This window comes from Tursiops truncatus, chromosome 2, assembly GCF_011762595.2.
Source record: "Tursiops truncatus isolate mTurTru1 chromosome 2, mTurTru1.mat.Y, whole genome shotgun sequence".
In the NCBI taxonomy this organism is placed as follows: Eukaryota; Metazoa; Chordata; class Mammalia; order Artiodactyla; family Delphinidae; genus Tursiops; species Tursiops truncatus.
Genome location: NC_047035.1, coordinates 118,667,402 through 118,679,609, shown reverse-complemented (window position 1 = coordinate 118,679,609; position 12,208 = coordinate 118,667,402). Strand labels below are relative to the sequence as shown.

The 12,208-nt window shown below is 39.3% G+C and overlaps 1 protein-coding gene across 1 annotated transcript in view; it reads left to right on the top strand.

Moving 5' to 3' along the window:
* Positions 1-10,172, top strand: part of CHRNA5 (cholinergic receptor nicotinic alpha 5 subunit) — a 54,849-nt gene extending 44,677 nt beyond the window's left edge. The window contains exons 2-5 of the mRNA XM_033852043.2: positions 1,740-1,784; positions 3,345-3,454; positions 5,143-5,971; positions 8,789-10,172. Of these exons, the coding sequence (XP_033707934.1) occupies positions 1,758-1,784; positions 3,345-3,454; positions 5,143-5,971; positions 8,789-8,950 (1,128 nt within the window). The 5' untranslated portion in view covers positions 1,740-1,757 and the 3' untranslated portion in view covers positions 8,951-10,172. The remainder of the gene's footprint in view (positions 1-1,739; positions 1,785-3,344; positions 3,455-5,142; positions 5,972-8,788) is intronic.
* Positions 10,173-12,208: the final 2,036 nt, after the last annotated feature.

Below are 12,208 nucleotides of genomic sequence, written 5' to 3'. Positions count from 1 at the left end.
TGTGGGATCTTCCCGGACCAGGGGTCGAACCTGTGTCCCCTGCATTAGCAGGTGGATTCTTAACCACTGTGCCACCAGGGAAGTCCCTCAGTTTGGTTTTTGTTGCATCCTCCACTGTGTTGAACACGTGATAGATGCTCAAGAGATACTTGAGGTTAAAAGAGGCTGTATCCCCCTAAGGCCATGGCTAACCCATATCTTTGGGGCCCGTTGTGAACTTACGGGTTTTTCTTTTATCTATGTTACTATTAAAGATACTAAGTACGGACTAGGTCCTAGCTCACAGAGCAAAATCTATGTGTGTTCACATTTTTCTGGTGAAAAGGTCTATAATTTTCATTAGATTCTCAAAGACGACCTACTGCCATGCAGCATCACAGGTAATATGTTTACCAGAACTTTCCTAATTTTTAATGCCTCTGGTTAGAACTTTTGTCTGAAAGGCATATTCTAATACAGGGCTCAGCAGTTATTCTGGATGGTGTGTGACTTTGGGGTGGACGGTAGAGCTGGTGGTGTAGCGTTTAAATTTAGGAGTTTTGAGTTTTAGAATCGGTTTTACCACTAATTGGTGGTGTGATTTTAATCAAGTTGCCTCACTGGGCCAGTTTTCATATTTGCAAAATGAAGGGATTACAGTAGATAAAATCTCTAGGTCCTTTCCAGCTCTAGTGTTTTAATCAAGGAAAATTGCTCATTGGAAGACACAGTGTCAGAGGGATGGCCATGCTGTATTTCCTAGGACCCATTCTTTCCATGTAGGGACCTAACAGCTGTCTTTGTCCCTAGGGATGTGCTTCCTTCTGGCCTCTTCCTTTCTCCTAGGTCATTCACCTGTTGTTCGGATGGGATAGGGAATGGAAACACTCCAGTCACCTAAGCTATTTATATCCCATCCTCTCTACCCAACTGTAGGGATTGCCTCGTGCTTCTGTGTGTCTGTGTGCTCTGAGCATTGTATCCTACACAGGGTCTGTTTGTGGTTGATGATCATGGTGATCTTTTACTGGTTCAGTTGGCTTCATGATATTTCAGTAAAACTTAATGAAAGAGTTATCACTTTAATTAGGCCTTGAAAATTCAGTGAAGAACTGGCGTAAGTGAAGGTAAGACAGCAGGAAGGTGTAAGTAGCAAGGACCCCTGGTCCTCTAGAAAAGTAGGATGTAAAAGCTTTATGAAGTTGCCATTCAAGGCTCTGACATCCATATTGTTTTCTACGTAACAGCTCCATGGAGAGATTCAAATATGTGCCTCAGCAGAAGCAAATGACAAGTTATAGTCCCTCAAGAATGCACACATTGTATCTCACTGATTGTAAGATGCACATTTTTCCACATTTTAGCACTTCTGAAGTCAAGATGTCTTATAATTAATGACAACTTACAAGTCATTATCACCCTTTTTCTTTCTCAGTGCTAAGTACATAAAATAATGTTGTGATTCTTAGATTGCATCTTAGATTTGAGGAAATGTAGTAGCCGAGACTATTAATATTAAATCTAAAAATGCCAATGGTGTCCTTTCGGGCAGCTTATCTGAAATACAGAGTATGTTGGAAGGAGTAATGTGAAATTAGGCTGGTAAAAATATCCTGCTTTTCTAGAGAACCAGATTGATGAACAGAACGTAGGTACTATATATAGAGGAGTGTTTATATAAAACTGAGAAAATTCTTATTTAAAGAATTATTGTTTCCATAATTGAAATAATCAGCCTTATTTAAATTTTTATTTCATAGGATGAGAAAAATCAGTTAATGACAACCAATGTCTGGTTGAAGCAGGTATGTATAAAATTCAAGGGGCCACCCAACTGTTGACTGGTGCCACTGTTATTATAGGGTTTGTAGCATGAGTATCTGGTCTTGGTGGGTTGGCAGGAGGCAGAAGGATGAGGTAGATGGAGTCTTGTATTCATTCAGTTAATATTATTTGAGTGCCCGCTAGATGCCAGGCACTGTTCTGGGCACTGGGGAAACAGCAGTGAACAAAACAGACAAAAGGCTAGGCCCTCAATGAACTTCATTCCAATGGGGGGAATAAATAGGAAGTTGTATAGTACCTTTCAAGCTGACAAGCTTGGAGAAAAATACACCGGGAGAGCAGATAGGGAGGGTTGGGGACTGTACTTTTAAATAGGATGGGCAGGGGAAGTACCACTGAGAAGGTAATATTTGAACAAAGACTTGAAGGAGGGGGAGAAGCAAGCTATGTGAGTATCTGGAGGAGGACTGTTCCAAGCAGAGGGGACACAAACGTGCAAAGGTCCTGAGGCTGGAGGGTGCCTGGCGTGTTCAGGGAGCAGCAAAGAAGCCAGCTGGCTGGAGGTGAGTGGCCATGGGACGGGTGTAGGAGATGAGGTCAGTGAAGCAACAGGAGGCCGATGGGTGTTCCTAGCATAGGATATGAGTAGTGGCTTCTAGGCCACTGTAGGATTTTGGCTTTTACTCTTCAGTGACATGGGAACAGGCAAGAATGTAATGATTTATTTTTATGTTCATAGTCTCTCTTATATAAAGGACTTCTTTTCTTTCTGGGCCAGATGTCCCCAACTGCTGTTGAGTGCTTCCCTTTGTTCTTTATAATTGCTGATTTTTAATACCTACTGCCAGTTTCCTAACCCCCAATTCCTGAAAGACATGTGTGCTTTCCTTGGGGTGCAAGTCTTTTTTTTTTGCGGTACGCGGGCCTCTCACTGTTGTGGCCTCTCCCGTTGCGGAGCACAGGCTCCGGACGCGCAGGCTCAGTGGCCATGGCCCACGGGCCCAGCCGCTCCGTGGCATGTGGGATCTTCCCGGACCGGGGCACGAACCCGTGTCCCCTGCATCGGCAGGCGGACTGTCAACCACTGCGCCACCAGGGAAGCCCGGGGTGCAAGTCTTGACGTGATCACAGAATTGTTACTGTGTGGAGGTGGGACAAGGTGTTTAACTATGTGGAATGTGTAATAAATCCAACTGCTCTTTGCATGGACCAGTCCAGCCAGTCATTGACAAGACAGCTAGAAAAGAGAATGTTTCCCTTGAACTTGGACTTTAGGTGCCCATGGCTGCAGCTCCTGGGCATGGTCAGCTGGTGGGAGAAGAGGTGTTGAGCAGATCCATGAATGTACGCAGCTCTGGTCCTCGCCTGTGTCTCCTGAGGACCATGGCTAGAGCCACCACATGAGGGGACAGGGCTATATCCTCCAGTGCCCATAAGAAGGACGTGGAGGTGAGTTTTCTTTATTGGGAGTAGAGGTGACTTCGTGTCTGAAATGTCTGGATTTGGCAAAGAGAGTATAGCTTTCAGTGTTTTTGACTGTTAATTTTATTGAAATTGAGTCAGGTTTCTTTGTTTTAAAGGAATGGATAGATGTAAAATTGAGATGGAACCCTGATGACTACAGTGGAATAAAAGTTATACGAGTCCCTTCAGACTCTCTCTGGACTCCAGACATTGTTTTGTTTGATAAGTAAGTTATATCCAGAATACCATTTTTTGTTTTCAAAAGAAAACAACTGTATTACTATTAGGCACTAGTAATTTTTTCTTCCTTTTGAAAATTGTTTAGCTATAAAGTCAGAGGACTTCATCTCGTGTTCTCTCATTTCATGAACCTACAGATAGGTTCTGTGGATCCTCTCCCTTTTTTGGTATATTGTTTTCTGATCGTAAGTGTTCTTGGATTTCAAAAATTTGTAAAACATTTGGGAAGTCCAAAAAGGCATAAGGAAGTTGGGGGGAATATAATCAATCCCGTTATTACCATCACTTGGTGGCAACCACTGTTATAAACTTACACGCATGGTGGGCTTACTCTGTGCCTGGCATGACGCTCAGTGCCTTATCTTTATTCATTCAGTTCTCAAGATAACCTTATGAACTAGGTACGATCACATCTATTTGACAGATGAGAAAATGGAGGCCGAAGATAGTTACACTTGTCCAGGATCACACAGCTCACACGTGGTGCGTGGGGAGTAGCCTGACATCCCCATTTACACTCTTATTTTCTAGACTACATATTTGGCAGACTGCCTTCCAGATTTTTTGGTAATTTTTTGGTAAAAATAGTTAAGGTAATTATGTAGGGTAATTTTTTGGTAAAAATAGTTAAGGTCATGCTTTATGTTTAAATATGCATCCTTCTAATTTTGCTTTAAATACTGTACAAGAATCTCCCAGAATGAGGAATGTTGGATTAACTATTAACTCATATTTGTAGGTATTCTACCTAAGTGTGTTTTGAGGATGGTTTTTAACTTAGGGGAGAGGATACTTCTGGGTGCCAGTTTCATTTTTTTCTAGGACCAACCACTCCAGGACATTTCTGGGAATTTGTGCTTATCCTAGTGCACTTTGTCTTGTTTGCAAGAAGGCGTTGACATGAGGACAGAGCAAATGCTAAGCAAAAAATACCTTTCACTTTTCAAACCTTTACCTCCATGCTTCTCAACATGGAAGGAGTGAACAAAGCATGATGCAGCTTCCTGGAGCATCATCTTACTCTAAGTCATTGCAAACATTTGGATATTTAACATGGATATATCACATAGGAGTGTGCAAAAGTCACACGAATTTTAAGATAGAGAGCAATATTTCGAAGATAGCTCATGTTGGTGGTGATGTTTCCTGCTAGACTTCTCCAGTGCGTGAGTTCACACGATGGCAGAGTTGGAGAGGGACGGCTGTTTTCCAGGGCTGTGCCCAGTTTGGGGCTATTGTTCTTTCCCTGTCAGTGTAGGAAGCGTCCAGTATCTGTCATGGAGGGAGAAGAACACTGAGGGGAGAAGGGGACGTCTAGGAATGTGGATTCAGGTTCTGGCTCTGTGCACATCCATTGTTATAAATTAGCCTAATTACATTTTGTGTGTAATCAAAGTGAAATCATTTCAACCACTTGAATCTCAGGATTCTGTGAATATAGATCTGTCAGTCCTGGAGTAGACATGGACATAGGGGTTTAGTTTCAATGGAGTTAGATATTTAAGGGCAGTGTCTTTAAACTAGAGTCCCCTACGTGGAGCAGGTATATCCCAAGTGTAATAATTTAAAAAGTATTTCGCGCTATGGTATAGGTTTTCTTTTATATTAGGCTTGTAAAACGCACGCCCAGGTTGTTTAATCTCTGCATTGTTACTGTGCATGTGTGTATTTCAGTGCAGATGGACGTTTTGAAGGGGCCAGTACGAAAACTGTCGTCAGGTACGATGGCACTGTTACCTGGACTCCACCGGCAAACTACAAAAGTTCCTGTACCATTGATGTCACATTTTTCCCGTTTGATCTCCAAAACTGTTCCATGAAATTTGGTTCTTGGACTTACGATGGATCACAGGTTGATATAATTTTGGAGGATCAAGATGTTGACAAGAGAGATTTTTTTGATAATGGAGAATGGGAAATTGTGAGCGCAACAGGAAGCAAAGGAAACAGAACCGACAGCTGTTGCTGGTATCCTTACATCACTTACTCATTTGTAATTAAGCGTCTGCCTCTCTTTTATACCTTGTTCCTTATTATACCCTGTATTGGGCTCTCGTTTTTAACCATACTTGTCTTCTATCTTCCTTCAAATGAAGGTGAAAAGATTTGTCTCTGCACTTCAGTACTCGTGTCTCTGACTGTCTTCCTTCTTGTTATTGAAGAGATCATACCCTCATCTTCCAAAGTCATACCTCTAATTGGAGAATACCTGGTGTTTACCATGATCTTTGTGACACTATCCATCATGGTCACTGTCTTTGCTATCAACATCCATCACCGTTCTTCCTCAACACATAACGCTATGGCTCCGTGGGTCCGCAAGATATTTCTTCAGAAGCTTCCAACACTGCTTTGCATGCGAAGTCATGTAGATAGGTGCTTCAGTCAGAAGGAGGAAACTGAGAGCAGCCGTGGACCAAAATCTAGAAACACACTGGAAGCTGCACTTGATTCCATTCGCTACATCACAAGACACGTCATGAAGGAGAATGATGTCCGTGAGGTCTGTGACCGCGTATATTTACAAATGCAGATCTGTTTTAATTCTAAGTCGGGCAAACAGCATGACCCTTAAGACTAAGTATAGATTGAGGGCCAGAGATGTTGACACACTGTTCTGTGAAAGATCTTTACTAAAATTTTGGTTAAAACATCTGCAAAATGTGGCATGTACACAAATCTCACGTCTCCTTTTCCCCCATCAGCATCTTGGATGACTTTTGAAAACACTTTGTGTTATGCTGACTGTTCTGTTATTCTAAGGCATAGTAATCCTGCCGTTTGGTTTTTGGCTCTGACATGATTAACTGTTTTAATTTGATCTTCAGTAACTTTGTTTCTGGATTCTATAGTAATCTGCAGGCACAACTGCATTATAGTTTATCAAAAGTGATTTCATTTTTTAAAGAATGAGTCTAATGGAGCCTTTATAAATACAGCCAAGATATTTTTCTAGAATAAATCTTTTTGTTGTTCACTTATAAGAATGTTAGCGAAATCAAAAGCAGTAAGGTATTCTCAGGTGTTATATATTATACATCAACGTGTACAAGTGAAGCTTAGTGTAGTACTTAATAATATGCTTAATTTGCTTAAAAACAAAAATTTGCTCAAAACTTTATTATAGAAAAATAACTCACTGGCTCCTTATTTAAGGTTAATATTTAAAATGCAAGAATTGAACTATGAATACATTTTATTAATGTGATCATATTGAACTGGAGTTTTCTTTCAAAACGTGTAATATTTCAGTCTTGTCGCTATTCTTTATTTCTGTTGTGTAATTTTTAAAAATTATTTATTTTTGGCTGCGTTGCATCTTTGTTGCTGCGCATGGCTTTCTCTAGTTGCAGCAAGCAGGGGCTACTCTTCGTTGCGGTGCACTGGCTTCTCATTGCGGTGGCTTCTCTTGTTGCAGAGCACAGGCTCTAGGCGCATAGGCTTCAGTAGTTGTAGCATGCTGACTCAGTAGCTGTGGCTCACGGGCTTAGTTGCTCCGAGGCATGTGGGATCCTCCCAGACCAGGGCTCGAACCCGCGTCCCCTGCATTGGCAGGCGGATTCTTAACCACTGCGCCACCAGGGAAGCCCTGTGTAATATTTTTAAAGCTACGACTATAGTACTATTTTCATAATTGAATTTACTTTGAATAGTCGCATTAAAATTATATGAATTCTCTCACAGATATAGAGAACAAACTAGTGGTTACCAGTGGTGAAAGGAAAGAGGGGGGAAAGGTAGGGGCAGGGGACTAAGAGGTACAAACTACTATATATAAAAAAGCTATCAAGATATATTGTACAGCACAGGGAATACAGCCAATATTTTATAATAACTTAAATGGAGTATAATCTATAAAAATTTAGAATCACTATGTTGTACACCTGAAACTAATATAATCAAAAAATAATAAAATAGTACCTAGAATAAAAAATGTATATGAATTCTAATCTCTAAAGCCTTTTTAAATGGAAAAATTTCTAGCAGGCGTGGTAAGCAGGTGGAATGAATCCGGTAAAATAACAGCCCTCCCCCCAAAGGGACATTTGACATATGTTTCTAATAAACTTTTTAAAAAATTTTATTGTAGTTGATTTACAATGTTGTTTTAATCTAATAAACTTCTAATGCTTGTGGATCATAAAGTTTCTATTTGGTGTAAGTATAATTAGTTTATAAGGTGAAGCTATCAATGGAGTCTTAAAATATACAGATATTAGGGGCTTCCCTTCCCTGGTGGCGCAGTGGTTAAGAATCTGCCTGTCAATGCAGGGGACACAGGTTCGAGCCCTGGTCCGGGAAGATCCCACATGCCGTGGAGCAACTAAGCCTGTGCGCCACAACTACTGAGCCTGTGCTCTAGAGCCCATGAGCCACAACTACTGAAGCCCGTGTGCCTAGAGCCCATGCTCCACAACAAGAGAAGCCACCACAATGAGAAGCCCACGCACCACAACGAAGAGTGGCCCCCGCTCGCTGCAATTAGAGAAAGCCAGTGCGCAGCAACGAAGACACAACACAGCCAAAAATAAATAAATAAATATTTTAAAATACAGATATTAGATAATGATATGGATTGAGATGGGATTTAATGACTGTCTGCAAAGTGTTGTGCAAAAGGATCCGAGCTCCTTCCAAGAGGGCCAGTAAATGGGGTTTATTTACAGGGGAAAAACTTATAAGTAGAGAAGCAGTAGGGTGTTTATAATCCATTAAATTCTACATTATCGTGAAACTTGGGGCACAGTTCCTGTAGAAGACCCGGTGCTTCATAGAGAAAAGGGGCTAGGGAAGCTCGTGGTCAAGGAAGTGGCCTGGTGGGAGGGAACCTCTGGTGCTCGGGGCCTGGTCTCAGCCTGCCCTTCCCTTGAGGTCACTCACACCTGCTGAGCCAGCTCCCTGCTTGGGCTGCGAAAACAGGGAGGGAATGAGCTCACCAGAAGCTCTGAACTCATGAGCTTAGGTTCAAATGGTCCCTAGGAAATCCTAGGAAAGTAAAGCAGGTGGGGTGAGGAAGAAGATTAACAGCTGTTGAACACATATTATTCTGAACCAACTTTTAATTTGTCATGAAATTAACTTCAGGCTGGATTATCTTCAAAAATTAAAAGAAGTAAACAATACTGGGCCGAACAAGTAATAAAGATAACTGTATATAGTAAGAATTAAAAAGATGTTTTAAAGTTTATTTTAAAATATCTAAGTACTATATTTTATTAAAATTCTATCAGAATAACCCACTTATATTACAAGTCGATGTGTAAATTTACGAATTTTGTGTCTTAATTATTTAACATGGGTTTTTTGTTTTTTGATACAGGTTGTTGAAGATTGGAAATTCATAGCCCAGGTTCTTGATCGGATGTTTCTGTGGACTTTTCTTCTGGTTTCAATTGTTGGATCTCTTGGGCTTTTTGTTCCAGTTATCTATAAATGGGCAAATATAATAGTACCAATTCATATTGGAAACGCAAATAAGTGACACTTCCCTAGGGGCTGTAGTAGGAATTTAGTTAAAAGGCACATAATTCTTATGGCACCTATAAAATTATGAAAATGTAAATTGTGTTTAAAATTTGATGCAAGCTTCAACAGATTAACAGACACTAACATCAGTTTATCTCAATAGACTGCCCATTAGAACATCTACCTGCATGACTGAAGTAATAACTGGCTGAATAACATTTGATCTTTTAAAAATAGCAGCACAAAATATTATCTAAACTGTACTAGTAAAAATCTAATGTTTGTATCCTGTCAATTAATTCTGCTTTGTAATCAACAGTTAAGTTCATCTTTTGACTGTGCTGGGAAATTCCTGTTGTATTTGAAGACTGATTTCATTTAGTAAAGGTACACATTTAAAAATTCTCTCTGTCCTGTATTCATTGGGTAAGAGCTAATCTTAAGTATAATATATTGCTGTAGTAAATAAGCTGACTACTTGGTATGATAATGATCGAATGTGATGCTACTTTTCTATAAGGAACATTTTTAAAAAATGAAAAATGGGAACTGGGAACTCCTTTAAGGCTTACTTTATTTTGTAGATGCGTAAACTGAATAATTATTAACTATTTTTACAGCCTACCTTCCATTGTGAAATCATACAACAGATAACTCGTGTCGACATGCAGTAGCATATCCTTAACATTCATTTCAATCCTTTTGTCCACTTTTTCCCACAATTAATAGAACCACCTTCTATATAAATTCTGGTAGCATCTTTTTATCTTTGATCTTGGAAGTGTCCATGACAACTAAGTGAATCCCATTTTAAGAACACGTCTGTGGATACTACTAAATTGTTCTGTGAGAAAACCATCTTCTAAAATTAAAGGTGGTATTGTAATTATGTATAAGCACATTGTTACATACCTGTGATGTTTCAATTTTATCTCTTTCATTCCAACAGTTACAGTACTAGAATATTAGTGTTGCAAGGGCCTTTAGACATAATCTGGTCTTAGCCTATTACTACTTACTTATTCAATACAGTATCATGTATCACAGGTAGACAAGTTAAAATTTCATCTCTACTGTCATACAGAGTGAAGTAAGTCAGAAAGAGAAAAACAGATATCGCGTATTAACGCATATATGTGGAACCTAGAAAAATGGTACATATGAACCGGTTTGCAGGGCAGAAATTGAGACACAGATGTAGAGAACAAACGTATGGACACCAGCGGGGGAAAGGAGTGGGGGGGTGGTGGTGGTGGTGGTGGTGGGATGAATTGGGCAATTGGGATTGACATATATACACTGATGTGTATAAAATTGATGACTAATAAGAACCTGCTGTATAAAAAAATTAATAAAATAAAATTCAAACCAACAAAAACAGAAAAAATAAATTTTCATCTTTAATGTCCCTGACTCAGCTATGACCAGGAAGAAAATACTGACAGAAATCTTGTATTCGATTTCGAACTCAGCTCTTGAGAGAACAACTGCCTTATTTATTTATAGTAACAGATCTAAGTTCAATTCAACACTCCTTAGAAGGCAGAAGGGATCCTGTCTAATTTGCCTTTTATTTTAGGCAGGTGTTTAATGCTATTTAGTGAGTGAAAGTCTCCTCGTTAGATGAGTTTAAATTGCCAGTTGGCTGTCATAGCATGTATATATCCCCGATCCCTCTTATTATGTCTCCATTACTATTACTTTAAAATTTTACATGTAAATACATTTTATAGAAATCTTCTTTTGGCTTACTGAAACATGAGTCACAGTGGGCTGCAATTTTGTCAGTTTTATTTTTGCATAGGAAAAACATCATAATGACTAATGAGAAGATTAAAATGGTCTCTGTGTATCATCATCTCTTGCCAGTGGTTATTCAGATTCAGAAGTGGAGTATGGGATACTCGGGATACTCTCTCCTTAATAATTTGTCTAAAGCAGTGGTTCTCAAAGGGGCAGTTTTGCCCCTGAGGGGATCGTCACACCTGGCAAGGGATGGGGGGGTATGTTATTGGCATCTAGTGGGTAGGGGCCAGGGTGCTGCTAAAGATCCTACAACGTACAGGACAGACCCCATCCGCCCTCAACACAGAATTATCTGGCCCAAAATGTTACTAGTGCTAAGGCTGAGAAACCCCGTTCTAAAGGTTCATTAACAATGGCTGTGTGATGAGGCATAATTTCTCATAGTATAATAATTTAGAATTATGCAAAATAAATAACTGAGGCCATCTACAATGAGGGCATGGTCCTTAGACTCTTGAAAAACAGTAAAAAAAAAAAAAAAAAAAAAGTGCATGGTAAGAAATGACAGTAGTGAGACCTTACTGAAATAGTATAACCTGCAAGGAGATTGTGAGCTAAACAAGAAAACCATTGGGAAATCTGTTGTGATACTGAACAAAACAATTTTTCGTATTTCTGAACAGTAAGGTTTTTTTTTAAATCCAGTTACATCTCGACCGCTAAAAAAAAAAACCAGTTTTCATATTTAGTCCATTTTTACATGGTCCATAGCACAGCATGCTACTTTATCACTGTAGAAGAATTATATTCTGACATTACCTTACCCGAAAGGCTGGTTCAATATTCATTTAGCCATAATTCTCTTGACATTTTTCTTGCATGAATCTTTTTTTTTTTTTTAACAAAAGTCAAGACAACTGGATAATAAGTAAACCTTGAAATGTCAAAAGCAAAGCCAGTAGCTTGATGATAGGAAGTGATGATAGGAAGCTCTATTGAGAAAAAGCTTAAATGTAAGACCTAAAACAATAAAACTCTTAGAAGAAAACAGGACAAATGCTTTATGACATTGGATTTGGCAATGATTTCTTGGATATGACACAAAAAGCACAGGTAATGAAAGAAAAAGCAGACAGATTGGACTTCATGAAAATTAAAAAATTTTGTGCATCAAAAGACACTATTGACAGTAAAAAGGCAACCCACAGAATGGGAGAAAATATTTGCAAATCATATATCTGATAAAGGATTAATATCTAGAATACATAGCGACCTCCTAAAACAATAAAAAGCGCAATTCAAAACTGGACAAAGATCTTGAATAGACATCTCTCCAAAGAAGAAATGGCCACAAATGGCCAATAAGCATGTGAAAAAATGCTCAAAATCACTAATCATTAGAGAAATGAAATCAAAACTACAATGAGATACTGACTCACAACCAATAGTTTTGCTATTATCAGAAAAACAAAACAGGGCTTCCCTGGTGGTGCAGTGGTTGAGAGTCCGCCTGCCAATGCAGGGGACA